Consider the following 24,577-nt stretch of genomic DNA (forward strand, 5'->3'; position numbering starts at 1 on the left):
CCATTTTGTATCCGCTGTCTTTTGTTGTACGACAAAAAGTCGAAAGCATTTAGTAAGAGGGTGAGAGGTCTCGGCTTCATTACTTTCATCTTTTCATTCTTACAGATTCATAATCATTTAGGATCAATCTATGATGTTGACAGTATTGGATTAAACAGCGATACGACACTTTACAATCACACTGCTTGTCTTGTATGTAATGCTGAAAACTGTAATATCGATCGGTTTTATTCACACACGTTCACGCTGCCACAACTGTTCTTAAAGAATCATGTGACATACCCTCAGAAAAGGGCGCAATGAACGTTCCACTTTCTTTGAGAATAGGGGTGCTGATAAAGCACATAGCAGAAATAAATATGGTATCTGCCATTTTATGATGAACTAATACATAGTTTATATAATGCATAGTTAACTCATAATGTCACTATTAGTATCCTAATTTTAGATTGTACTTTATTATTAATGTGCTTCACTGTAACTAACTGATATACACAGTTGGTATGGTCCAGCAGTAGGTCAGAGTTCATAAGTGCTGCAGTGTGCGTATGATTGTTGCCGGGTTTTTAAATTTATCGAGAAAGGTGGAAAAATTGTTTTATCTTGACGATTAAGGATGGCTTCGGGTAAGATATAACTTAAATATTGATGTTTTGATGCTATAGTATAACATTTCTATATCTTTATTATTATATCTTTTTGGTTCGTTGACCAGCTAGAGCTAACTGGCGGAAGCAGCACAAAGTGAAGAAGCAAGCTTAGCCATAACCTAGCTTGCTGGCTAAATGGGTCAAATAGATAAACTAGGTCGACGATCCATATGAAAACGAAGAACCGTTTTCCAAAGAGAGAAAATATATTATGAACAAAATCGTTATTTACAGTTGTGTTAAAGTGGTTTTGCGTTAAATGATGTCTTCATTTTGGTGATCGTTGATCCACCGCCATTTTTGTGAAACAGCGTGGTAGAATTAGCTTGTTTTGCTACGCTAAGAGGCTAAGACAAGTTGCTTGCTTCTTGAACTAGGCCTTATCTGTCGTCGCGCGCTTGATATTATGTGCTACAGTAGTACATACACAATCGACAAGAATTAATTTTATTTTCAGGTCAACTGAATGTGTTAACATGCCGGTGAAAACTACCACCGAAAACTATTTTGATATTTTTTTTTTTTTTCATTTCCAGATTCGGGCTACGGGCAGCCTGGAGCTCAACAAAGGCACGTCATCATCGCTTTCCCTCAAGTTTTATTATTATTATTCCTTTTTTTTTTTTAATATACATATATATACAAATTTTGCGTATTGTTCACATTGTTATTCAGGCTTTTGTTTGTTTTGGGTTTTTTTGCTTTTTTTTGTTTTTGGAACTTGTAGACTCACAGAGTACTTGGTTAAATCTAACCAGCTCATCTGATGCGTTATCACGCAGTAGGTTACTGTTTTTTGTCGAAATTTAATACTCTCCATTTTCTAGCTATGGATCTTATGGTGGGACTTCTCAAGGCTATCAACAGGGTGGACAGGTGAGTGCTGTGCTTGTCTATGACTTTCAGGCATCTCACATGGAGCTGTTGTGGCCCATTGTACTGTACAAGTTGTTTAAATTTTATGTCTTTGGATGTTGCCAGGGTTACGGTCAGGGCAATGGGGGAGGATCATATGGCGGACAGAGTTATGGAGGATTCGGACAGTCAGGTTTGTCTATGTGACAATATTTGCACAAGTCAGCAATAAGTTGCGTAATGCGATTTTAACAGTTGTTCAGTTTTACTTTTGTTTTGTGCTCTGTTGTCTTGTCTCCTGTAGATGAAGGCTATGGCCAGTCTTCACAGGGTTTTTCCTCCGGCAGCTACGGCCAGCAACAATCGGGATACGATAGTTATGGCCAGCAGGGCTCGGACTCCTCCTCCGGGTAAATCCTCTGGATGTTCTTTGTGTGCAATGACAGTAGTGTCCCCATCCCCAGGGACTTGCCTATTGTAATTCAGACACCACCACTGGGGTGACTGAGGTCTATGTATGTTGCATTCATTCGTTTTTCGTTTTGAAATCATGACGCAAGCAAATAGCCTTTTATTTTAATGGTGTGTGTGTGTGTGTGTGTGTGTGTGTGTGTGTGTGTGTGTGTGTTTTTTATATATATATATATATGAAACACAATATTTTTGTCTTGTTTTTTTTTTGTTGATTTCAGCTCGCAATGTAGTAAACAAATATTCATGAAACTGAACGTGAAAAAATGCCCATTTCCATGTGAGAAAAACAGACCTGGAAGGTACTAGTAGGACCAGCCTACAGGCCCTTTTCTCTGATTAAGGTTCCAGAGAAGTCATCTTATGATGATTTAAAAAGAGATGTTAAAAGCTACATCAGAATATGTAGAAATAGCCAAGAGTCTCTTGCAGTGAGGTGCTGGACAAGGATGGTCCATAAGTGTGGAATTCTGTGCTCAGCAGAACATGGAGGATATAGGTCTGACGACAGTGCTAACGTTAGCTACTACACAGAACTTTATAACATTGCTGATGTACATTCATTTCACCCCCAAAATGAAAGTGAAATAATGCAAAAGGCAAATCCTTGGCCATTTTGTACTAGTGATTGTTTTTAAGTCAAATACTGTTTTTAACACCTTGTTTGTATTCTAATACAAATATAAAAACAAAAAAGATTTCAGTTTAAGAATGAAAAATGAATGAACACAGTGTACACGTACCCTGCGGTCAAATTTTTTTTTTTTTAATTTTAGTTTTGTAACAACGGCCACTAGAAATGCAGAGTTTTATTCTTGAGTGAGTTTAAGGTGGCAGTGTTGTCTGTCTGTCTGCTGGAGAGATTTTGGCATCTAGCCATTTGCTCTTGCAAGCGGACTCTTTGCTAGGAACGTTTTTGTCGCGTTCATGTTTACGTTTCAAAGCGTCTTCCCATGTCACTCTCAAAGGTACGGCGACAGGTCGTCCTCCTACAGTCAACAGGGCTCCTACGGACAGCAGTCAGGAGGGTATGGACAGCAGGGCTCGTATGGGGGATCTCAGGGAGGCTACGCAAGACGCACGGAAGGTAATATCAAACAGAACGAGGTCGCTAAACATACCCGATTACTGCCAGGGCATTGAAGACTTTGACAGCATTAAGCGTAAAGTAATTTTTTTTTTTTTGTGGACTTGTATCTCAATGTCCTCTCTGAAAAGAAAACTGTCAGTGAGCTTTAGTTCCACCCCCCAGCAGGCGAGAGCAGGAGATATGGTGGTGGTGATGATGGAGGGTCTGACAGGTCAGAGAGCTACAGGGGCAGAGGGCGTGGCGGCTACGATCGGGGGGGCTACGACCGGGGTGGAAGAGGTGGCCAACACTCTGGTATGGGGTAAGTCGCACACCTTGCCCAGTTGACAGGTACTGCTGCATATCATTTGTTGTGATCCATAGAGCTGCATGATTTCTCACCTCTCCATAACACACACCTCCATGCATACACACAGTCGATCACTCATCTCATTTTAGTCCCTTTACAACCCGCCCCTCTTCATCTGAGGCTTGCTTTGTGAGTATTTTACAAGTGAATGAAAGATGACTGACTAGTGCTGCCATTTAGCATATGCTAAAAGACATTTACGAAGCCCTGGTTTTCACTGAATTACAATGGAGTAATTGCCAGCCGTTAGAGGCCAACGAAGTTCAATGGGGCATCAGAGCCCCGCCCTCTTTCAGTGCAGTGGAGCCGAGTGTGCCTAGCCGTATAGAAATTGTCATCCATATCTTTGTTTTTTTGTTTTTTTTTTCCCTTTTTGTTTTTGTTCTCCTCAAATGCATTTTTTGCCTCTGGTTTGACCTTTCTTTCTCAAGGAAAGAAGGAACCTCAGGGAACCCTTGGTGTCATAGTATATGAGGATGGAGGTGAATGTAGGATCTCAAGTCAAAACTTGATGCGATAAGTCCCAAGTGTTCTGTTGGTGTGTCTTTTTTTTAATTTTAAGTTGGACAGTAGACTTCATTATGTCTAGTAATTTATCAAATTAGTCGACTCCCTACGACAGACTAATCGTTTTTTTTAATTCAGAGTGATTTCTTTTTCAAACTTCCCATTTTAACAAGATATGACATGTCCCTAACTAAAATATCCAGCTAACTCGGGCTAAAAGAAACCACAAAAACATTTAGTACGGAGTGAAACTGCTTTTGGCAGTACTGGCCATAATTGACTCTTTATTTCAGTAAGTAGTTTGGGCACCAACTTGGTCTCCATTATTTGTTTTTGTAAACACCTGAAGTGTTTTTGTTTAAGTCTGTTAGATATTACTATTTATAGGGAGAATTGGATTTTAAATGTTAAGACTTCTTCAAACCTTGGTCTCAATCATTTAGTTAGCAGCCTTCCCCATTGTTGCTAGGAGACCCCCAGTGTTTTCAGATTTGTTCCTACAAGAAATGTGTTTTCTGGATTATCGCCTCAGAAGCTTTAAACTCAATCGCAAGGGAACATTCTCAGTTTGCTCCACATGAAACGGTATCATTGAAGTGTTGTGTTATTTCACATGGAGTCATATGTTTTGTGTTAACATGGTCTACATTTTATACTACAGGTATCAAAGTGAATGAATTTAAACTTGGACCTCAGCCATTGGAGCTCATAAAAGCACTCAATGGAAGAAAAATCTGAATGTGCAGTTGACCTCTTGAGAGTGCAACCACAATTTAGACATATTTAAATCTAGAGCCAATGATTAAGAGTGGGCCGGGGGGGGGGCCAAGCCTCCAGGCTCAGCTCTGGTTTAAAAGTTAACTTCTCTGGAGACTCGACCTCAGAGAAAATCCCATAATTTGATTGGAAATGAATGAAGGCCAATTCAGCCTTTGTTTCTCAATTTAATTTTGAAATGTCTCTCAAAGTTGGCCCAACTCTCTCTTCTTTTTTGTTTTTTGTTTTTTTAAATGTAAAATGAGACATTTCCTTCGTTATGAGTAATCCATGGCAGGTGCGAACATAAGCCTGCACTGTAGGGGGAGCTATGGGCTCCCAGGTTTCAACAAAGGAAAGCCATCATATCTTCAATTTTTCCTCTGCAGTGATGGTGACCGTGGTGGCTACAAAAATTACGGTGGTAAGTGACGAGCATCAGAACTGTCTCAGTGGGGGAAAGAGGAAAAAAAAAAAAAAGAAAAACTTACTAGGGAAAAGAAAAAAAAAACAAAACATTGAACTCTGCCAGCCACCATTTGTCTGACCAATCCAAGGAACTCCACCTTTTTGTTCTTAGGGCTTTTCCTCTCTGCTAATACTCTTGAAGGCTTAAAACCTCTGTAACTCGTGCTCAGCTTATTAGAAATGGTATTTCTTGCATGAGGACATTTTGAATTTAATGCCATACGTTCTGGATGACAACTGATGCCTATGGTGAAGAAGGGACACAGTGCTGTAGTTGAAGAGTACTTGGTGGTTTTTTTTTTTTTTTGTTTTTGTTTTTTGTTTTGTTTTCATTTACTAAAACACTCACAGACATTGTGCTGGTGTTGAAACTTGTTGGCAAGACATGCAACTGTTTCAGACACACTGGTGCATAGCTGTAAACTGTCAGGCTGTAAATGGACATTATGTGGACAGTATATTTTTTGAAAGAGAGATCTGTCTAGTTCAGATGGTGTTTATTTTATGTTAGACCGACTGACTTCTATTCAGTGGCTCACAATTTTTTTCTGCCTCTCGTGTTTTACTGTTTTTCAGGACCCAGAGACTATGGCCAAAGGGATGATGCAGGTAACTGTCCACCGTTTCCCTTTCGTGTTATTCATTTCCTCTTCATTTGTGGCGCACTTCCAGAAATAAAATGTTTTATACTTTTTCCATTTGTCATGATTTGGCTGTTTCTGTAAGTATAAACCGTGGTTTCTAGGTTTTGAATGTTTTTTCCTTTTTTATTTTATATAGGTGGAGAACAGGACAACTCGGACAATAACACCATCTTTGTCCAAGGTCTTGGAGAGGATGTTACCACTGACGAAGTAGGAAATTTCTTCAAGCAGATTGGCATCATAAAGGTAAGTTGTGTTTTTTTTTTTTTTTTTTTTTTTTTTTTTTTTTTTTTTCTAATGGGTTGAATAGCTAATCCTACTTGTGGTAGTTTTTGCTGAGTCATGTGTAAGACCTTGGTAATTAAGTCAGCTGTCCTCTCTCCGGAAATGTTCCCTCTTTTCCCTAAACAGGTGAATAAGAAGACTGGCAAGCCCATGATTAACCTGTACACTGACAAAGCCACAGGGAGGCTTAAGGGTGAAGCCACAGTCTCATTTGATGATCCTCCCTCGGCCAAAGCTGCCATTGACTGGTTTGATGGTAAGAGGAAAGTGTGTGTGTATGTGTATGTATGTGTATATATGTTGTATAGTGTGTGTGTGTAGGTGTTTTATGATGAATAGGTTTCTTAATTTGTATGTGTGCTTGTCATCAACAGGAAAAGATTTCAATGGGAAACCTATTAAGGTGTCGTTTGCCACCAGACGAGCAGAGTTTACACAGAGAGGGGGCGGCAGGGGACGTGGAGGTATGTCATTTGACAATGCTAATTTGAATTTAACACACAGTCATCTCCTGCCTGTAATGGACTGAGTTTAATCTAATGAAGGCACAGTAAGATTTGAAGGGTTGACGTGTAGATGCAGAGCTTATGAGCCTCATGTTCTCTGAGTGAAATGGGCTTTTAATTGTACGCATTAGCTTTGAGGGTTGCCTTGGATCTTGCTCTTTTGATATCTTGATATGATCTTGTCAAGACTTAAATTTAAGAACGTTTTAATTAGCTTGAACTAATATCGTTGTCTGCTTCATGTTTTCTTGCCGCCGTAGGTTTCAGAGGTCGTGGAGGTTATGGCGGAGGTCCCTCTTTTGATGTGAAAGGCGGTGATTGGCCCTGCCCTAACAGGTAGGTGGAGCTAAACTTTAAAATACCAGCTCTCTTATTTCAAGTGTTCAAAAATTTGTTTTCATGTTTTAGTACTTATATTTGATTTTTTTTTTTTTTTTTTTTCCTTCCCTCTTTTCAGCTCTTGTGGCAATATAAATTTTGCTCGGCGATATGAGTGCAACAAATGTGGTGCACCAAAGCCAGGAGACAGCTTTGGAGGAGGTTTGTGAAGTTCTCTCTCTCTCCTCTGTTGCGATGCATTTTTCGTCTTTGTAGCTTCAGAACCTTGAATGTCAGTATCCAAATGAAGCTTTGATCATCAGTCTTTAAGCCCTGTATCTTGATTATCTAATTAATGGTCCAGGAGATGATCAGTGAACTGTTTTTTTTGGGGGGGGGGGGGGGGGGGGAGGGGAGGAGAGGAATGTCCCGTTGGCTTGTTCATAACCGTGGTTTGTCTCTTTCAGATCGTGGCGGCAGAGGAGGGTTTGGAGGCGGAGACCGCGGTGGTTTCAGGGGCCGCGGCGGATTCCGTGGTGGCGATCGCGGAAGCTACGGTGGCGGCGGCGGTGGAGGTGATAGCTACGGAGGAGGATACAAAATGGGAGGAAGGTAATGACCCTTAACCACTTCTCCCCCCCCAGACTAACACTCATTCTGATGTACTCTGCCTGACCAGCAGGGGGCGTGCTTGTCACGCGGCATATATTGCATCTTCGTAACACATTTTTGCTTGGTTTGTTCTCATAGTGCCTGTTGTGTTAATACACTTCTCTTTATTTGTTCTGACAGAGGAGACCACAGAGCAGACAGAAGGGACCGGCCATACTAAAAGATTCATGTAGACACCATTCCAGCCCTGGGCTTAATGGAGGGTGGGGGAGGGAGGTGGTGTGGGGGGGTGAAGATTCAGTTGCTGGGAAGGTTGTGAGGGGGGATTTGGGTTAGGTCAGTGTCTGCAGTCTGCAAACCTTTTCATCGCCAGAGTGTCCTGCGTGCCGCTTCAGCTGGCTCTTACGACCACGAAGCATTGATGTGCATCTACTGTGAGGGAACTGTTGGGTGTAGAGAGTGGGCAAGGTGAAAGGGTGGGCAGGGTTGAGAGGTTGTTTTCTTTGTTTCTTCCTTTAATTTCCCCTGACTAGTAGATTTTTCCACAGTTAATGTGCAGTAGACTTGTCAACGCCTTCATATCATTGTTTTGTAAGTTGAAATGAACTGTTTTACTTTCTTTTTTTTTTCTCTTTTTTTTTTGCAAATGATATTAAACACCATTCTGATCTTAAAATGTTTGTTTAATATTAAAAGAATTCACCGATGCTGATCTTTACTCTTCATGGTGGGTTCGTTAACCCTGTTAAACTGTTTTGCATGTGGTCTGGATGCGGGGGGTCTCGAAAAGTTGCCCTGGTTGTGTTGGATTGTTCATCATTTAATTAGCACATGCCATAGAGCGCTGTGCTCACACCCATGCACTTTGGGAGGCGGACCCTTCACTCCCCGCCTTAAATCCTTGGGAATTCCATAGTCCCAGATATGAGCATAGGACGCTTCGAGCCGGGGCGAAATAGTTAAGGAACCCGGTATTTTGATGCCGCTGAGAGTGGAGAGTGAAGGTTTTATTGTTGAGGATGGTGCGTGTGAACATGGCTTGTTTAGTGACGTGCTTCTTGCATTCTCCGTAAATTTGATGGTACCGGTCTTCACATACAATGTGCGCTCAACTGTTGGCGAGCAGTTTAAATGGTAATACTCGGTCGAATCAGTCGGCGGTCGTTTCATTTGTCGGACTGCTCCTGTCACTTCTCATTTTTACAAAGACGACATTAAACTCACCGGTGTCAGCGGAGTGGAGAAGGCGAGCAGCAGATGCTGAGGTGAAGTCACCACTCCTAAATTTGTTGAAGCTGTGTGAATGTGTTTTATGATAAAATGAAAACTTAATCGGCTTTTTGGATTTGCTTAAGTTTGGTGCCGAGAAATAATCATTCAATTAACTGAACGCAGACACTGCAAAATGGGGAAAACATGTCAACATTAACATATATAACAGCAGAGGTTTGGTGAACCACAGGATTAAGTAATGCCTTATAACTTTGCTTGCCTGATGAATTCAAGGTCATAAATTATACACACTGTAAGTCGTTTTAATAGAGCTTGGTGGTTTACGCCCATCGCAGCAGTCAATGTCTTCCCTAAAGGCTGCAATTACAGGAAAAAAATACCTTAAACTCAGGTAAGGAAGAACACCAATGTGAACATTGCATTGGTGGTTTTCTGTGGGTATGTTATTATTTACTGGCAAATTATCCTAGATACCTTTTAATGCAATTAAATGTCGTACCTGAGCTCCTTTTCAAAATTACTTAATGATAGTCACCGGTGGATACTATGACCATTTAGGCACATTTTAAGTGTGGCACTTATGCGTTATCCATGTCACCATAAACTTTTTTTTTTTTTTTACCTTTTTTTTTTTTTTTTTTTACCTTTTTTTTACATTTCAGATCTTGAAATCCTCAGTGAGATTTTAACACACTCACCTTTGACTCATATCATGAATATGGTCTGCTTGATGGTTTGATCATATATTTTAATTTTTCTTTTCCTTTTTTTCATTCTCTACGAAAAATTAGATAGAAACGCGTTTTGCGTCAGTGACGTGAATAGACAGTATTTCATAACTGCTTTGTAAACGCCATCCCACACGCATTATGGTTCGTGGGAACGTAGATTTGGCAGCTTTTACGTTTGGCCCACATCAGGACGCCCCTCTTTGTACCTTTGACATGGGATTGATCATTCTATTTTTCCTTCTACAATTTGTCCATTGATTTGTCTTCGTCAGTAGGTTTAGAGTAGCTGAAAAGGCTAGTTATTCAGCAACACGAAACATTGTATGGCGCATATCTCTCTAGACAAGTATTGTCCTGCTTTGCCTTCCAGTTAGAGAAGGCAAAAACAGTGTGAAGGGAATTGTTAACAGCTCTCATAGTCATAGACAATGCATAGCTGTAAGAACTATAAAATTTCAAAACAGCTTGTATTTTAGTCTCCACTATGCCAGTCCTTTTTTTTTTTTTTATTGTGGTTACAGTAATGGAGCCTCAATACTTTATTTTTATCCAGAGGGAACAGTTATTGTGTTGTTAATAGTTATTTACATCTACCCCACCACTTCAAAGCTATGCACTATTGTCCCTTTTATGTTTTAGTTAAAAAGTAACCCTTCACCGAGATTAGTGGTGGTGGTGCGGGGGGAGGGATGAAATGGGTAAGTGTATGGGCATGTGTATGTGTGTTTGCATGAAAAACTGGGGAGGGGAGTGTTTGTGTTAAAACAGTCATTGTAAAATGGTTTTGTTTCGTTGGCTGTTTTGTGTGTGGCACATTTAACTTCAGAGAGAACACATACAGGAAAAAATTAAGGTTTACAACTGGGACTTTTATCTATTGTAAACATACGGTTCAAACTTTACTGATGACTGATTAACTATACTAAAAAGTGAAAGAGATCTACTGTAAGCGTGGTTATGGTTTGACATTTACAAGTTGGAAGCACAGGCTTTTATTCATAATTTAAAAATGTAACTACAGTCGCAGTCCCGTTTATTTGTATGTACTGAATTATTTAGTAAAATCATTATGGTCAAGGTTTATGACTTTCTCGCAGGCGTCAAAACATGGATTGGCCAATAAATTGGGGTTTTTTACATGAATTTATTTATTACTACTAATCGACGAGATCACGGTGAAACAGGCATATGTTTTGCTGATGCCTTTCCATTCACCGCTCAAATAACAATGGTAGGGTTTATAGGATAGAGGCTTTAGGTACTGGAATGTTTCATTTCCTCTGTGTGTTTTCCACATCTGTAATCATGGACTGTTTTACAGCTTATCTCTATATGTAATGCCCAAAGGCCATCTCACTGCCTGCCCAACAGATGCTACCAAGGACAGATGGGTGGTCGGAAATCCCAAGCACCCCATTCACCTAGGGCCATCAGCAACAGGCTTGCTTACCTATACCTGAAAGATAGAGACTTGTCAACACACGAAAAAGAGTGGAAAAATGAAACTCTTTCTCTCATAAAGTAGATCTAGGGAAAAAACACAAGAGCTAGGAAAAAAAAGAGAGTTTTAAACCAGAAAATGTTTACCGATACAAAATTGACATTTGAGATTTGCATGGTTTCTTCCTTTATACCATCAACATTATCCAAAAAATAAATAAATTCATGGAGCCTATGGTGGCAATGTTTTATCCTTGTGTTTAAAACTCAACTGAGAGACTTACAAATGCCTCGCTTTCATCATTTTATATGGGTAAGAAGTAAGAAATCACTTACAGTATGTCAGACTCCAGAGAGAAAAATGCAAAGGACTGCATTGAAATGGTGAAACCAGTGAATTCTCTGCTTTTGCCATAAATGGAATTGCTTACTATAAATTACAGCACAGTTGCTCTCATCACTTGCCAGTGTGTATTAGTGTGTGTTGAGCATTTATCATAAGCTGTGAATGATGTAATCCTAATAACAAAAAAAAAAAGAAAACGTTTTTTAGAGGCAAAACATGCTTACATTTGGGACTCAGGGTGCAACATAAATCTTGTGTAATTCTATACACTGACCCTTGGTGAATGATGGTTATACTTGACCATGACTGGGGTTATTATTCATGTCAGAGGGCTGACAGGAGTTGACATTGTGTTTGCATGTACAGGGGTTTTTGGTAAAGTACGGTTACCTGGACCAGGACCATCACACGCACAATGAGGCGGAAGTCAAGGCGGCTGTCAGGTACTGCCGTTAAAACAACATCTGTTTGTCTCTTTCTCTGCTCTGTCTGTTAGTGATTAAAAAATTGAATGAGTATGGATTTGCTGAAGCTTTCCATCTGAGAGAAATTGTGTGTCACTAGGTTGATTCATTAAAAAAAACTTATATATTGAAACTCCATCTAAATAAATTCACCCTTCTCACGATCAGTGCTTTTAAGCCTGCTCCCCAGGACCTCCATGACCTATACATATCTGTTTAGCCCTGCATTACCACCGCAGATCAACTTTCACTGATCCACTAATCATCACACTCTTAATTAGTTCAATCAGCTTGGATAATCGAGGGCAGGTGACCCTTGGATTGAATGGATGGATGGATGGATGGATGGAATGGACTGAAAACCTGTACTCTAGATTCATAAACTTGCCAGTTTAAACCAATATTTCAGTAATGTGGTTCTGCTGGAATGAATTCTTTCCCTGTTTTCATGCTTCAATCAATTTCCCCATCACTGAGTTTTAGCAGCTGTGATTCTGTGGTCTCTATTTAGCTTAGCCACCACTGCTCTTGCTACAAAGCTAGTTATCAAACTGACAAGACAACACAACAGCAGCAGCAGCAAAAGTAACACACTGTGTCTGTCCTCATTCTCATTTAGTCTCACAGCGAAGCACAGTCAGAAAGATGCCCAGAGTCACCAGAGTTTAAATATTTGGGTTGGCTCACAGAATCATAATCTAACGATCATTATTTATGATGGAGTTTACACTTACAAAAGATTTGTGTGTTCTGATTGTTGGTGGTTACGGGCAATTAATCTGAGTCAGCCAGCCCTGGAACCGCAGCAGTCTACACAGGAGATCCCAGTGGTCTCTTTACAGTTGACGGTGAAGTCAATGCTCAGCCAATCAGAGACCACCTTCTCCCCCATTTCCAAATTCTGCTGTTGTAGAATTGTGAAATACACTCTGCACTCAAGTTTCAAGCTTCAAGTTTATTTAGAGCCCAATATCACTGTTTACAGTCTCAAAGGGCTTTACAGGCCACAACAGTCAAATCAAGACAGGACGGCACCCCCTGACTTAATCCTCATGACAGGCAAGAAAAAACTCCCCAAAAACCCAAAAGGGAAGTGGGAAAATGGGAGAAATCTTGAGAAGGACCACAGAGAGAGGAGACCCCTCCTTGGCCAGACAGGTGTGCAATAGGTGCCGACCACGTGGGCAGTTACAATTGAAAGTAAATTCGAGCATGAACAAAGGGGATGGCGATGCTGACAGGGGGATGAAAGATGATAAGACCAGGATGGATTGGTCCACAGGCCGGGAGGAGTCAGGATCACTGGTATCTCAGGAGTCGCATGTATGGCGAGTAGCATGTGTGGCTCGACAGAGAGAGAGAGAGACACATTGTTAGATGTTCATTTCCACATAGGCCTAATGGTTAAGGGAAAATATACATCGTGTGCCGAGTGCAGGCAGAGACTCCAGCAAGACTAGCTATTACAGCATAGTTAAAGGGGAGAGCTAGAAGGTAATACGGACATGATGGCACTCTGCAACACAAGGCGGCCACCCACTCCACCGTCAACAAACCTGAGTGAATAAGTTCGAGTGGTGGGGCGACAGCATCCAAACATCCCAGTTCACCAAACATTCTATGCCCGAGAACCCTCCAGATCTGCTCCTTTGCCTAGTAAAGAGCTGTTAGCAAAAGGCTTGGCTAAACAGATAAGTTTTCAGCTTTGACTGAAACATAGAGACTGTATCTGAGTCTCGAACATTAATTAGGAGGCTGTTCCATAACTGTGGGGCTCTGTAAGAGAAGGCTCTGCCCCCTGCTGTAGCCATCACAACTTGAGGTACCAACAGATAGCCTGCACGTTTTGATCTAAGTAGGCGTGGTGGATCATAAAAGACCAGGAGTTCGCGCAGGTACTGTGGCGCAAGACCATTTAGTGGTCTATAGGTTAGTAGTAAGATTTTATAATCAATACGAGATTTGACTGGGAGCCAGTGCAGTGTGGATAAGTGATGTGATCATATCTTTCGGTTCTAGTAAGAACTCTGGCTGCTGCATTCTGAACTAACTGTAGCTTATTTATACACATATTAGAACATCCAGACAGTAAGGCATTACAATAGTCTAACCTAGAGGTAATGAAAGCACGAACCAATTTTTCAGCATCTTGAAATGATAATGCATTTCTTATCCTGTTAATATTTCTAAGATGAAAGAAGGCTATCCTGGTAATGTTATCTACATGAGCTTCAAATGAAAGACTGGGGTCAATAATTACACCAAGGTCTTTTACTGCTGCACCTGATGAAAGAGAAAGGCCATCCAGAGTAACTATGTGATCGGAAAGCTTACTCCTAGCTGCATGTGATCCTAGTACAAGTACTTCTGTTTTTTCAGAGTTAAGTGAGAGGAAGTTAGTAAGCATCCAATGCCTAATATCCTTTAGACATTCCTCAATTTTGTTAAGCTGGTGTCTCTCATCTGGCTTCGCTGAGACATACAACTGTGTGTCATCAGCATAGCAGTGGAAGCTAATACCGTGTTTACGAATAATATTACCTAGAGCTAGCATATATAAAGAGAAAAGCAGTGGGCCTAAAACAGAACCTTTTAGGACTCCAAACTTTACCTCAGTATGTCCAGAGAAGTCACCATTTATATCAACAAACTGATAACGATCAGTCACTCCTTCATGGTTCTGATATATTTATGAAATACGTTGTCTGATGGTGATTATGTTTTTGTGTCCTCTTGGTGACTTACAGTCCCGCAATCTCCCATGCCATTAAAACGTCACAGTTTAACACTGAATAAAGTATTTGAGTTTGTTTGGTTTGAGTTTAGTTCCTAATGATTGCCTTGACTCGTGTGTCTGAACAGGAATGGCTGTTTCCAATAAGACTGAGAGCTGTCACAGCAGGAGATCATTATATATGTTGTCATGGAAATGTGATCACTGCTGTGTTTTTTTGGGGTTTTTTTTAAGTTAGACCGACCATATGGAACAACGTTGATAATGCCATTCCCTGAGACTCCTCTCATATCAACAGTACATTTAATAATACACTGTTTTAAATAAGCCGTCTTAACCTGTTTAATATTAATACTGTCTGTGCCTTTTTATATAGACGTGTAAAAATGTTTCAGAATTACTTTTCACTTCATTCTTTACAATCCATATAGGAACATGCATGCCTACTAATAACCGTGGTGACTGCATTGTCATTTTCATAATGTGCTCCACTGTGAGAAACTGCTCAAAGCAATTCTACCAAACGGCAGTATTCACACATGTGATTCATTGCACGCATGCAGCACTGATGGGACATGAGCATGCTTATTGGGTGAACTCGCCAGCTTTGTCCCTCTGCTCCTCACCCAGGGATTTTCAGTGGCTCTCCCACCTGCCTGTCACTGGGAGGCTGGACAGTGACACCTTGGACAAGATGGCGTCACCTCGCTGTGGGGTGAAAGATGAGGGTGGTCATGATGCCTGGGCGCACAGAGTCAATGCTGTCTTCACTGGAAACCTTGGCAAGGGTGGGCACCACCTTCGAAAGAAACGCTACGCTCAGACAGGTTAGTTCCGTCTTAGGCCTTTCCATAACATCGGCATGCACTGTTAATATCTGAAATATTGTATGAGCTGCACGAATGGTGTCTCTCCCATACATGAGGTGGTAGACTTAATATGAAGATGTGACAAAACATAGTTTATTTGTAGTGTTTTAAGAAGCATTTTTTTTGCTTGATGCACATGTCATTGTGCGACTGAATGGAAAAATCTGTAATTTTATTCCTCAGCATCGTGGAAGTTTAGATCATTATCATTGAACTTTAGATCACTATGAACCAACAGTAATGCATAATTCAGTACCAACTAAGTCCTTATACGATAACTCACAATATTCAAACTCAAATAGCGACTCATTGTTAACTAACTCAATATATTAGGATTCACCACATTTGAATCCACACACTAACTCAAAACTAGCTCTCTGCACATTGCTTTTAAATATAGCATTTATGAACTTGAACCACTACTAAAACCCCAGACCTACAGAAGGAAATGATAGTTGCTGCACGACCTTTGCCCAACGCAACTATTTTTTTCAGTTTGATGAAGGCTCCTTGAAGCGCCATGTGCTGGGTGTGTCTCACCTTGTAAAAGCCAGTGATTAATAGCACTGGGAGGTGTAATTACTGACCATACGGAATCTGCTAACTCCCTCCCCCCAGACCTAACAAAGCTACACCCATTCGCTAATGTTTACCTCAGGTCACCTGGACTGAACTGACCTGAGGAGGAGGGGTTTGGAAAAGACCCACTGTTCTCTGCAGTGATGCCCTACGGCCTTAAGCCACTGAATTACTCACAACAAGCACGTGTAATGGTATCCTGACAGTAATTGGGTAGAATGTCTTCTCTTCTTTAAACCGAATTCATGTAGTTTTTAAAATGCTGGGGTCATTCCATGTAGCTTGGCAGAGTGTTTTCACGGTCCTACATGTGAGAACACGGTTCGACTCTCAGCGTGTTTGTACGGTGTAGACGAGGTGACCGGCCAGCATAAGGATCTCGCTTCTGGTTTTAGCGTGAGAGACGATTTGCTGAAAAAACTGTAAATTCCAAACTGTCACCCGAGGGATTTGTTATGCTCTAGGAATGCGAGGATGTCATAATGGGTTTGTCAACATTCAAGTCAGTACCTGATGCTAGCCATCTGGTTTCCCCACACAAACAAGCATTAGACAGCAAATGACTGATAGGATGACCTCATATGAGGAAATACAACTCTCTTAACATTCTCAGTGTCCTCTCTCGTCTCTTACTTCAATCCCCTGGTTTAAAAATTCTCAATGTCAGTTAAATGTACCTCTGTATCCAAAAAAAAAACGCATTCCATCGGATTGTCATTTAGTTAGGGCGCTCAACCGACGGTGGCAGCTGATTCGTGGAAGAGCGATTCACGCCAAAGCGCATAAATCTTGTTATTTACTTCAGCAGCTGGAGTAAGTGAGCGGCAAACACAAAGCTCACCTTGTGTTATCGCCAAAGAATTTCCCACGTGTTGTGGGAATTCGACCATCACTCCCATTTGTATTTACAAAAAGCGTACATTCCATCACCCTTGTCAGAGATAAGCAGGGGCAGCCTTTTAGAGGTGTTTGTGTGTATGTGTATGTCTGCTTGTGTGAGTGTATAACAAATTGGAAGAACTGTCTGGGTGTTTGAGGATTTATAGGATATAATTATAAAATATGCTTTTATAAGAATATGCTGATTTGTACGTAGACACACATCAAAACTGAACTCTTCTTTGGCGTGTCCACGGCATGGTCCGCCTCGTGTCACAGTGCAGTTTAGTTAACTGTCTCTCTTTTATCTGTTTACCTCACCCTTCCTGAACTCTCTTTTTTTCCTCATTAGTCTTTCTCCCATTAGTCTTTTGTTATAACTGTTTCCACGTGGAAAGTCAAGAAATGTCTTTACATGCCAAATCCGCTTTCACTTCATATCCAAAGGAACATGATGAAATGCAATGTTGAGGTTGTAGCTAAACAGCTTTAAGAGTTTTAGGAAAGAAGTCAGTCTGTTATCCAAGCACCAGTGTGGAAACTCCTCCTTCTCCAGCACTGCACAGACAGCTGTTTTGGTGGCCTCTGGTGTAAAGCATCACTGATTCGCATTTTTGTGGTTCTACAGTAACACAGCTGGCTCCAGTCTTTCGTCAGGATATGTCCCCTGGGTCCTTTTTACATATACCCTCTCTCCACTCTCCCTCCATCCCCTCCATCTCCAGCCCTCGTCAGGGGCTCCTCGGGGCCCCGTCCCACCTCCTCTCTGCCCTCCTGCTGTATCTCTCAATCAGTTCTCAGGATGTGGACAGCTCTAAGCCCAAACCTAGCAGCTGTTTGTCAGAAACTCCCAGTCAGCAGCGCTCACAGTGTCCTTTACCATTCCCATGTGTGTCTCTGTGTGTGTGTGTGTGTGTGTGTGTGTGTGAGAGAGAGAGAGAAAAGTAAAGATTGCTGTAAAAGAAGTCAGTGCATTTAATGCTAAATTGTATTGTATGTTTTATTCATTGTCCTGTATTGTACATGACATGTGTTGACTGTCAGTGTCAGAATGTTGGACAGAACAGTGTAAAATTTGCGTTCAGACACAAGAAAGTGTCTGTATATGAACACAAAATTGACAAAAGTGTGTGTGTGCATGTGTGTGCATGTGTGTGCGCGTTTGTGCGCGCGCGTGTGTGTTTGTGTCTATGTATCTGTGTTTGTGTACATATGTGTTCATGTGTGTGCATACGTGTGTGTGTGTGTGTGTGTGTGTGTGTGTTTGTGTGTGTGGGTGTGGTTGTTTTGTTTGCCAATCCTTATCAGATTCTACATTTTGTGTGGTATGAGATGCTGTATGTTAGCCTAGGATTATAGTCTGTTTGAAAGAGGCATAACCCTGCAGTACCTTCACCAAGCGTGGGTTTTTTTTCTGTTTGAGAAGTATGTAATTACTTCCAAGTCTCGTAACCACGAGTGCATGTTAAGCAAATTGTTTACAGAGCGCTTTACACACAGTGCTTGTTAGTTTATTCACTGATGACTCTCAGGGTTTCCTGCAATTCAGACACTTCCTTCCAAATGTATACAATGGATTTTTCATTTTTTTACACACAGATATCTGAAAATCAGCAGAATAAGCGTAATATCCTTATAAAGTCATCGATGACCCGCTGTATGTATGTGGTTCAAATCCTTAGAGACGCTTCACTCTGATTTCTTCACGCTCACATAGGACGCTTACACAAGTTTGGCGCCAGGCCGAACTTGTTAAGAACATTTCACACAAATATTGTATGATATATTTATTTTATAGCTGATTGTCATCATATATTTTGTCAGGCATTACTCCAACTTCTTTCCTCATGTCATGAAAATCTCGAACAACTACAGTTAACCTCCCGGATTAAACAAAAAGGAGGAACCACTGACTTTTGGTCATGTTAATACTCATATAACCTGTATCTGGACCTGTGCAGGGGAGAAATGGTACAAGCGTCACCTGACCTACCGCGTCATGAACTGGCCTCGGCACCTTTCCCAGGGTCCCGTGAGGCTGGCGGTGCGCACGGCCTTTGAACTGTGGAGTAACGTGTCGGGTCTGGTGTTTGAGGAGGCCGGCGAGGGTCCGGCTGATATCCGGCTGGCCTTCTACGAGGGAGAGCACAACGACGGAATCGGCAACGCCTTCGACGGCCCAGGTGGGATTTTTAAGGTTTGGATTTCTCTGGATTGAGGAAATCCATCCGAATTTCCTGGAAGATTAGGGTTGTTGTGATAGACAAGGAAATGTGATTATTGGACTTATGTGGGGATTCTTATCCTGACATTCTTGAAGATACATTGCGCCCTGGAATATTACACTCTCCCCCCACTACACACACACACACACACACATGCACACACTGATAATTACTTTAGATATTGTGTTCTTTACTTGGTCTTCATTGTCTGATAGCAGATTCTTTGTTTTTTCTATATGTCCCAAACAGCCAGACAGATTTAAGATCTAATCTGTATATGATTTATACCATAATCATAATTTTAATATCAAATCTTGCTTGATTCAAAGTCATCAAACCTGAAATCAATCTGAGACCAAAATATAGTTTCGAAGATGTATTGTTTTAGTCTTTCGAAGAACAAAGATTGTCATCTTTGTTCTTCGAATGGCAATGGTCTTTTAAGATGCAGGCATAATTCATGGAATCCTCTGGAGTCATTTTCAGAGAAAACTGAGATGTTTTGGATAATTTCTGAGAGTTGTTTTTGCAATGCAAACATCTGACTTTCTCTCTCTCTCTCTCTCTCTCTCTCTCTCTCTGTGTGTGTGTGTGTGTGTGTGTGTGTCTGTCTGTCTGTCTGTCTCACTCTCTCTGTCTGTCTGTCTGTCTGTCTGTCTCTCTCTTTCTTTCTCTTTCTCTCTCTCTTTCTCTCTGTCTCTCTCTCCCTCTCTCTCTCTGTCTGTCCGTCTGTCTGTCTGTCTGCCTGTCTCTTTCTTTCTCTCTCTCTCTCTCTCTTTCTCTGTCTGTCTGTCTCTCTCTCCCTCTCTGTCTCTCTCTGTCTGTGTGTCTGTCTCTCTCTCTCTGTCTCTCTCTGTCTGTGTGTCGGTCTCTCTCTCTCTCTCCCTCTCTCTGTCTCTGTCTCTCTCTGTGTGTCTGTCTGTCTGTCTGCCTGTCTCTCTCTGTCTCAGGCGGTGCTCTGGCACATGCCTTCTTCCCGTGTCGTGGTGAGGCTCACTTTGACATGGCAGAGCGGTGGACTCTGAATGGACATAAAGGACATAACCTGTTTCTGGTGACAGCACACGAGATCGGCCACACGCTGGGACTGGAACATTCTCCAGTGCGTCACGCCCTCATGTCACCCTATTACAAAAAACTGGGCCGCTCTCTACTGCTGAGCTGGGACGATATCGCGGCCATTCAGAAGCTATATGGTACAGCATTCGCTCTCTCTTTTTAATTCCCCCTTTATCATTCTCATTCTCATTACTTATGGATGATAATTAGTTGTTGGACTGATCTACATAAGCTCTGAGTGTCTTATGTGATGTCACATACAATGTTTTAGGAGTGAGGTTTCTCAGTAAATACTGGGTTTGGTTTCCAGTATGTGTTTTAATTAAAATTGCCTCAAGCTAGTGGTTGCAACAAAACATTGTTCAGTCAGTGAAAGTTTTGTTCAAACGGTATAAATTTATAACCCAGAGCAGTTGTTGATGGGCAGACTGAATGTGTCTGTGTGATCTTGGTGAGCACTGTGACTGGTTGAGTGAGGACAGGTTCCTTAAATCTGACCGTGTCTTTTCATACAGCTTGTGAAAAGATATGAGCTGAGCGTCAAGTCAAACAAAGCAGAAACCAGAGGAGACAGTGTAGTCTACTGTTCTGGGCTCGTGTCAACTTCCACACCGTCGCGCTTTTAGGCTGTGAAAACCATCAACAAACTGCAAGACCGGGAAAAAAAACCCCCACATTTTACATAACTAATCCCCTTGGCTGTGTAAACACAAAGCATAGACACACAATGACACGCACTTATGTCAATTTTCTTGAACTTCTCTTCTCGATTTTTTTTTTTTTGTTCTCAGCAGCTCGGTTGTAAAAGATACTGACTTTTGTGAATGTTTTATTTGGGCTCCGGGTGAGAGACACAGGGATGAGCAGAGGACGAATAAGAGATTTGTGCTCTGGTGCTCATTTAACTACTTTCAAGGTCATGGAAAATGAAATAACAGTATTTTGTGGAAAGTTAGATCCTCAGCTGTTTTCAGACGTGTGTCAGACAGGCCTCCACACGCACTGTCGTGTGCTGGAGAGAATACACCCATCCATCCATCCTCCGGCAGTTATGTAGGAATGCGAACCTGGCTCCCCTGAATTCAGCGTCCTGCTCACAGAGGAATTTATTCAAATATTTTTTTTAAGGGGTTGGCAACCTGACATGTTTCTCCTTTCATCAGCCCCAGAAGACAAAAGCTCGTCTTTCTCCTTTGGATAGTTGTTTTCTGTGGTCAGACAATATCATTAGAGACAGAGCGTAAGTTGTTTTGGGGTTTTTTTTCCCTACAGAGAAACATGCCGTCTGATGACTTCAAACACAGCTTAACTGATCAACGTCAAAGTTATAATCTGGATTATGTCTTTCTTTAGAACGGTGTTTCAAGAGCCATGTTTGTTCTCTGGACCTGTTACACAGCATTTCTCTATCTAGATAACATGATATGTTTTCTGTAGATACTTTTGTGCTGTGATGTTTTTTTTATTGATAATATGGAGGCATGCGTCCTCATGCCAGAGGATTCGGATGTGAACAGTGACTGAAATAGTGCAGACTGGCCTGGAAGACTCAGGTGATTCTATTGCTGAACTTCAGGTTAGCTGAAAATGTTGCGATAAAACATTTTTTGTTTAAAAAAAAATCCGAGGCTTAACGTTAAGTGCTAACTGTAAAAAAAAAAAGAAAAAAAAAGTTTGTGAAACAAAAAAACCGTTCCGCGAGTATTTATAACGCCGTCATAAATCCAGTAAGAGTTCTGCTCATTGTCAAACACGCATAAGCCTTTTTTAGAAACGCGTCCACGTTTAAGGCTGGTGGACTGGCATCGATCCTTACCCTCTTAAACCTGGCCCGCTCTGAGGCTTTGCTGATAGAGCCCGTTCTGTTTGATGAGAACCAGACACCGGAACGGCCTGGATACCATTCCACGGCCACTCCGCTCAATCTCACCTCTCCTGACCTAGACACACACTGTATATCAGTGGTACTCCGCTTCCCAAGCCAGACGCCGGACCACAACCACTTAAACGGCTTGAGTGCCTCGTTAGAGGAGTCGAGTCCTAATTTGGAGGTCATGGCATTGTACTTAATAAATCAGTCATGCTTGTGGTAGTTTGTAAATTGAACTGAAAGTAAAAGTTAAAAACTTGTCTACATTTATTCATTTGTGTATGCGTTTAAAGTTTTATTCATTTGCGCAGTTAATGTATGTGCACTTAGTTAGTTGAGTTGCCGTTTATATATATATTGTTTCCAAGGAGATGTAGCGGTCAAATTCCCATACGATGATTCTCAAAGACGTGAGTGTTACCAGTAGTTTTAAGAAACCACATCCTGTGTTTAAAAAACATACCCTCAACCTCGATGATTCTTCTTTAAATCGCTCAGAGCAAACCATGAGAAATCATATGATGTCCCCCTGTGGATTACTCATTCCGAGCAAAACTCCGGCTTTTATGGAGCGTATTCCCAGTGTCCCCCCCCTCCCCCTCCCCTCCCCTCCCCTCAGGGAAGGCCCATATTATGGGCGACTGAAACAAATGTTTGCTCTGTCTTTTTCAAACAAAATGGGCGTGTATCTCTCTCCGAGCCTTATCAGAGGAAACATTGTGCTGTATTTTACATTCTTATCCTTTATATCACGTGTTTTGTAATAATATTTTACGATATTCATGGGCATTGTCCTCCCACTGAAAAACTGAAATTCACTCACAATTTTCCCATATTCTGACTGTGAAAATGAAGTATGCATCACAGCATTGTTTAAATGTATTTTTTTCTCTGTTTGCCTGTTGTTTATTGTGCTGTAGTGGATAACTGTTTTCATTTCTGAGATCATGAAATTTTGCAAAAAATTTGCGATTTCCAGTGTGCCTTCACAATACGTACAGTGAAAACCCAGTTGTTAATTGGGACTTCCTGCTTTCTAGAGGTTTCTAGGCTGAGATAGACATTCTTTTTCCCTGAGGCACTTAGGTGGGATTTACAGTTTTCCATCTGTTCTTATTTTTACCTCTGTAGCTGTCATAAGGTTTGTTTACATGTGCAGGTAAGCCATCCAGGGGGTCAGTGGTGCAGATGCCAGGCCAGGCCCTGAGATGGGCCATGCATGACTGGGAGATGAGTCAGGACTCCACAGAAGGTTCTGGAACTGCCTTGCCTCTCTACTGTCAGGGTCTGTTTGATGCCATCACCATGGGTGAGACACACAACAAAACTACAGAGGTTATGTAAAATTAGTGCAAAGTTATGTAAATTAGTGCATTGGAAGAAGTTACCATCTCATCATTCCCTGAGACAGACATTAAAGAGTTTTTTGAATATTGAATCGAAGACTAACTGGACATTAAAGAATAGTTTTGTTCACATTTTGTTCTGAGTTCCTTATCAGCCGAGAGCGCCCCCTTGTGGAGCAATTCTGCTGTTGTGGCTCTTGAAAACAGCTGAGGATGAATATTTGGGAAATAAAGTCACTTGTTTTATGTGTCTCTGTTTGATTGATAGACCAAAACCAAACAGTGTTGATTTTTCGTGGAGGTCTTTTCTGGACTGTGTCATCTGAAGGGAATGTGAGCTCATCCATCCCTCTCCAGCAGCGTTGGCCTCACCTCCCCTTCGCCATAGACGCGGCCGCCTTCTCCCCTCTGGACAAAAAGTTATACTTTTTCAAAGGTCTGCGTCAAAAAGTAGTGAAGTTTTAATGTTAGAACTTCACAAAGCATTCTTTACGGATGTGCTCATTTTTCTGTGGTACGAGAGCATTCAGTAAAACGAGAGCAGTCGGTAAAAACCTATCACCCATTTTCATAATCACATATCTGTCATTCCAACTTTTCCCTCTCGGCACAGGAAAACGAATATGGCGATACACTGGTACGGATCTGGACCCTGACTTCCCCAAGAAGACCAGGGAACTAGGCCTGCCCCGACAGCCGGACTGTGCCTTTTTCTACGGCCCCCTGGGTCACATGATTGTCTTCAAGGGTTCCCGCTATTTTGTGCTGAACCTACAGACCCTTCACTCTGAGCCTTATTACCCTCGACGCTTGGCTGACTGGAAGGGGGTCCCACAGGGAGCCAATGGGGCCCTGACTCACACAGACGGCAGGCTGTACTTCTTCAGAGAGAGGCGGTACTGGACGTTTGACCCAGGGAAGGTGCGTGTGACTGGGACAGGCCAGTGGGCAGGCAAGCTGCAGTGGACAGGATGCCATAAGGTATCTCCACTGGAGAGTAATGATATACTCTGACCAGCAGGGGGAGCAGAACCATGAACCAAAGGGAGGAGGGTCTGTGTGCAATTGAAATGAAAAGTTTTGACATAGATTTGACCCATAGCACAGATCAACAATTTTTTTTTTTCCTGTTGTCTGAAAAGAGAGATTATATTAATATTGGGAGTTGCAAGAAACTAATCCAAAGGGTAATGTCTAGCTTGTTTTATAGGACTATAAAACATGTTTAACCCCAACCGTGCTCATTGTAATCCCCAAAAACTGGCCTTGTGGTCTAGTCAAGATGAATACC

General features: G+C 41.6%; 2 protein-coding genes across 4 annotated transcripts; both read left to right on the plus strand.

The window, feature by feature from the left end:
* Nucleotides 1–533: 533 nt before the first annotated feature.
* On the plus strand, nt 534–8,213 carry taf15 (TAF15 RNA polymerase II, TATA box binding protein (TBP)-associated factor). Of its 3 annotated transcripts, none has more exons than XM_030777603.1 (16): nt 534–626; nt 1,187–1,220; nt 1,478–1,526; nt 1,632–1,698; nt 1,810–1,915; nt 2,945–3,063; nt 3,229–3,367; nt 5,068–5,102; nt 5,723–5,755; nt 5,927–6,036; nt 6,202–6,331; nt 6,450–6,539; nt 6,842–6,917; nt 7,039–7,121; nt 7,367–7,511; nt 7,692–8,213. In XM_030777603.1, exons 1-16 carry the CDS (start codon nt 617–619, stop codon nt 7,729–7,731), a joined length of 1,266 nt encoding a protein of 421 aa, XP_030633463.1. In that variant the 5' UTR covers nt 534–616; the 3' UTR covers nt 7,732–8,213. The 3 variants fall into 3 exon arrangements, with proteins under 3 accessions (XP_030633463.1, XP_030633464.1, XP_030633465.1); XM_030777604.1 differs by having other exon boundaries at nt 3,232–3,367; XM_030777605.1 differs by having other exon boundaries at nt 1,816–1,915; nt 3,232–3,367; nt 7,039–7,125; nt 7,380–7,511.
* Nucleotides 8,214–11,254: 3,041 nt separating this feature from the next.
* On the plus strand, nt 11,255–24,307 carry mmp28 (matrix metallopeptidase 28). Its single transcript, XM_030778018.1, has 8 exons — nt 11,255–11,299; nt 11,628–11,704; nt 15,090–15,286; nt 18,748–18,969; nt 19,962–20,207; nt 23,100–23,249; nt 23,555–23,722; nt 23,900–24,307. The coding sequence occupies exons 1-8, from the start codon at nt 11,255–11,257 to the stop codon at nt 24,298–24,300; spliced, it is 1,506 nt and encodes a 501-aa protein (XP_030633878.1). The 3' UTR covers nt 24,301–24,307.
* Nucleotides 24,308–24,577: the final 270 nt, after the last annotated feature.

This window comes from Chanos chanos, chromosome 6, assembly GCF_902362185.1.
Source record: "Chanos chanos chromosome 6, fChaCha1.1, whole genome shotgun sequence".
NCBI lineage: Eukaryota > Metazoa > Chordata > Actinopteri > Gonorynchiformes > Chanidae > Chanos > Chanos chanos.

What these genes read in the sequence shown, in the direction of transcription:
- taf15 (XM_030777603.1), top strand. An exon ending in CTACGCAAGACGCACGGAAG is followed by an intron (nt 3,064 to 3,228) that starts GTAATATCAAAC and finishes TCCACCCCCCAG; the next exon opens with CAGGCGAGAGCAGGAGATAT. An exon ending in AGGAGACAGCTTTGGAGGAG is followed by an intron (nt 7,122 to 7,366) that starts GTTTGTGAAGTT and finishes TGTCTCTTTCAG; the next exon opens with ATCGTGGCGGCAGAGGAGGG.
- mmp28 (XM_030778018.1), top strand. Translation starts at nt 11,255, where the DNA reads ATGTCAGACTCCAGAGAGAAAAATGCAAAGGACTGCATTGAAATG. An exon ending in GAAACGCTACGCTCAGACAG is followed by an intron (nt 15,287 to 18,747) that starts GTTAGTTCCGTC and finishes GGACCTGTGCAG; the next exon opens with GGGAGAAATGGTACAAGCGT. An exon ending in AAAGTTATACTTTTTCAAAG is followed by an intron (nt 23,723 to 23,899) that starts GTCTGCGTCAAA and finishes CTCTCGGCACAG; the next exon opens with GAAAACGAATATGGCGATAC.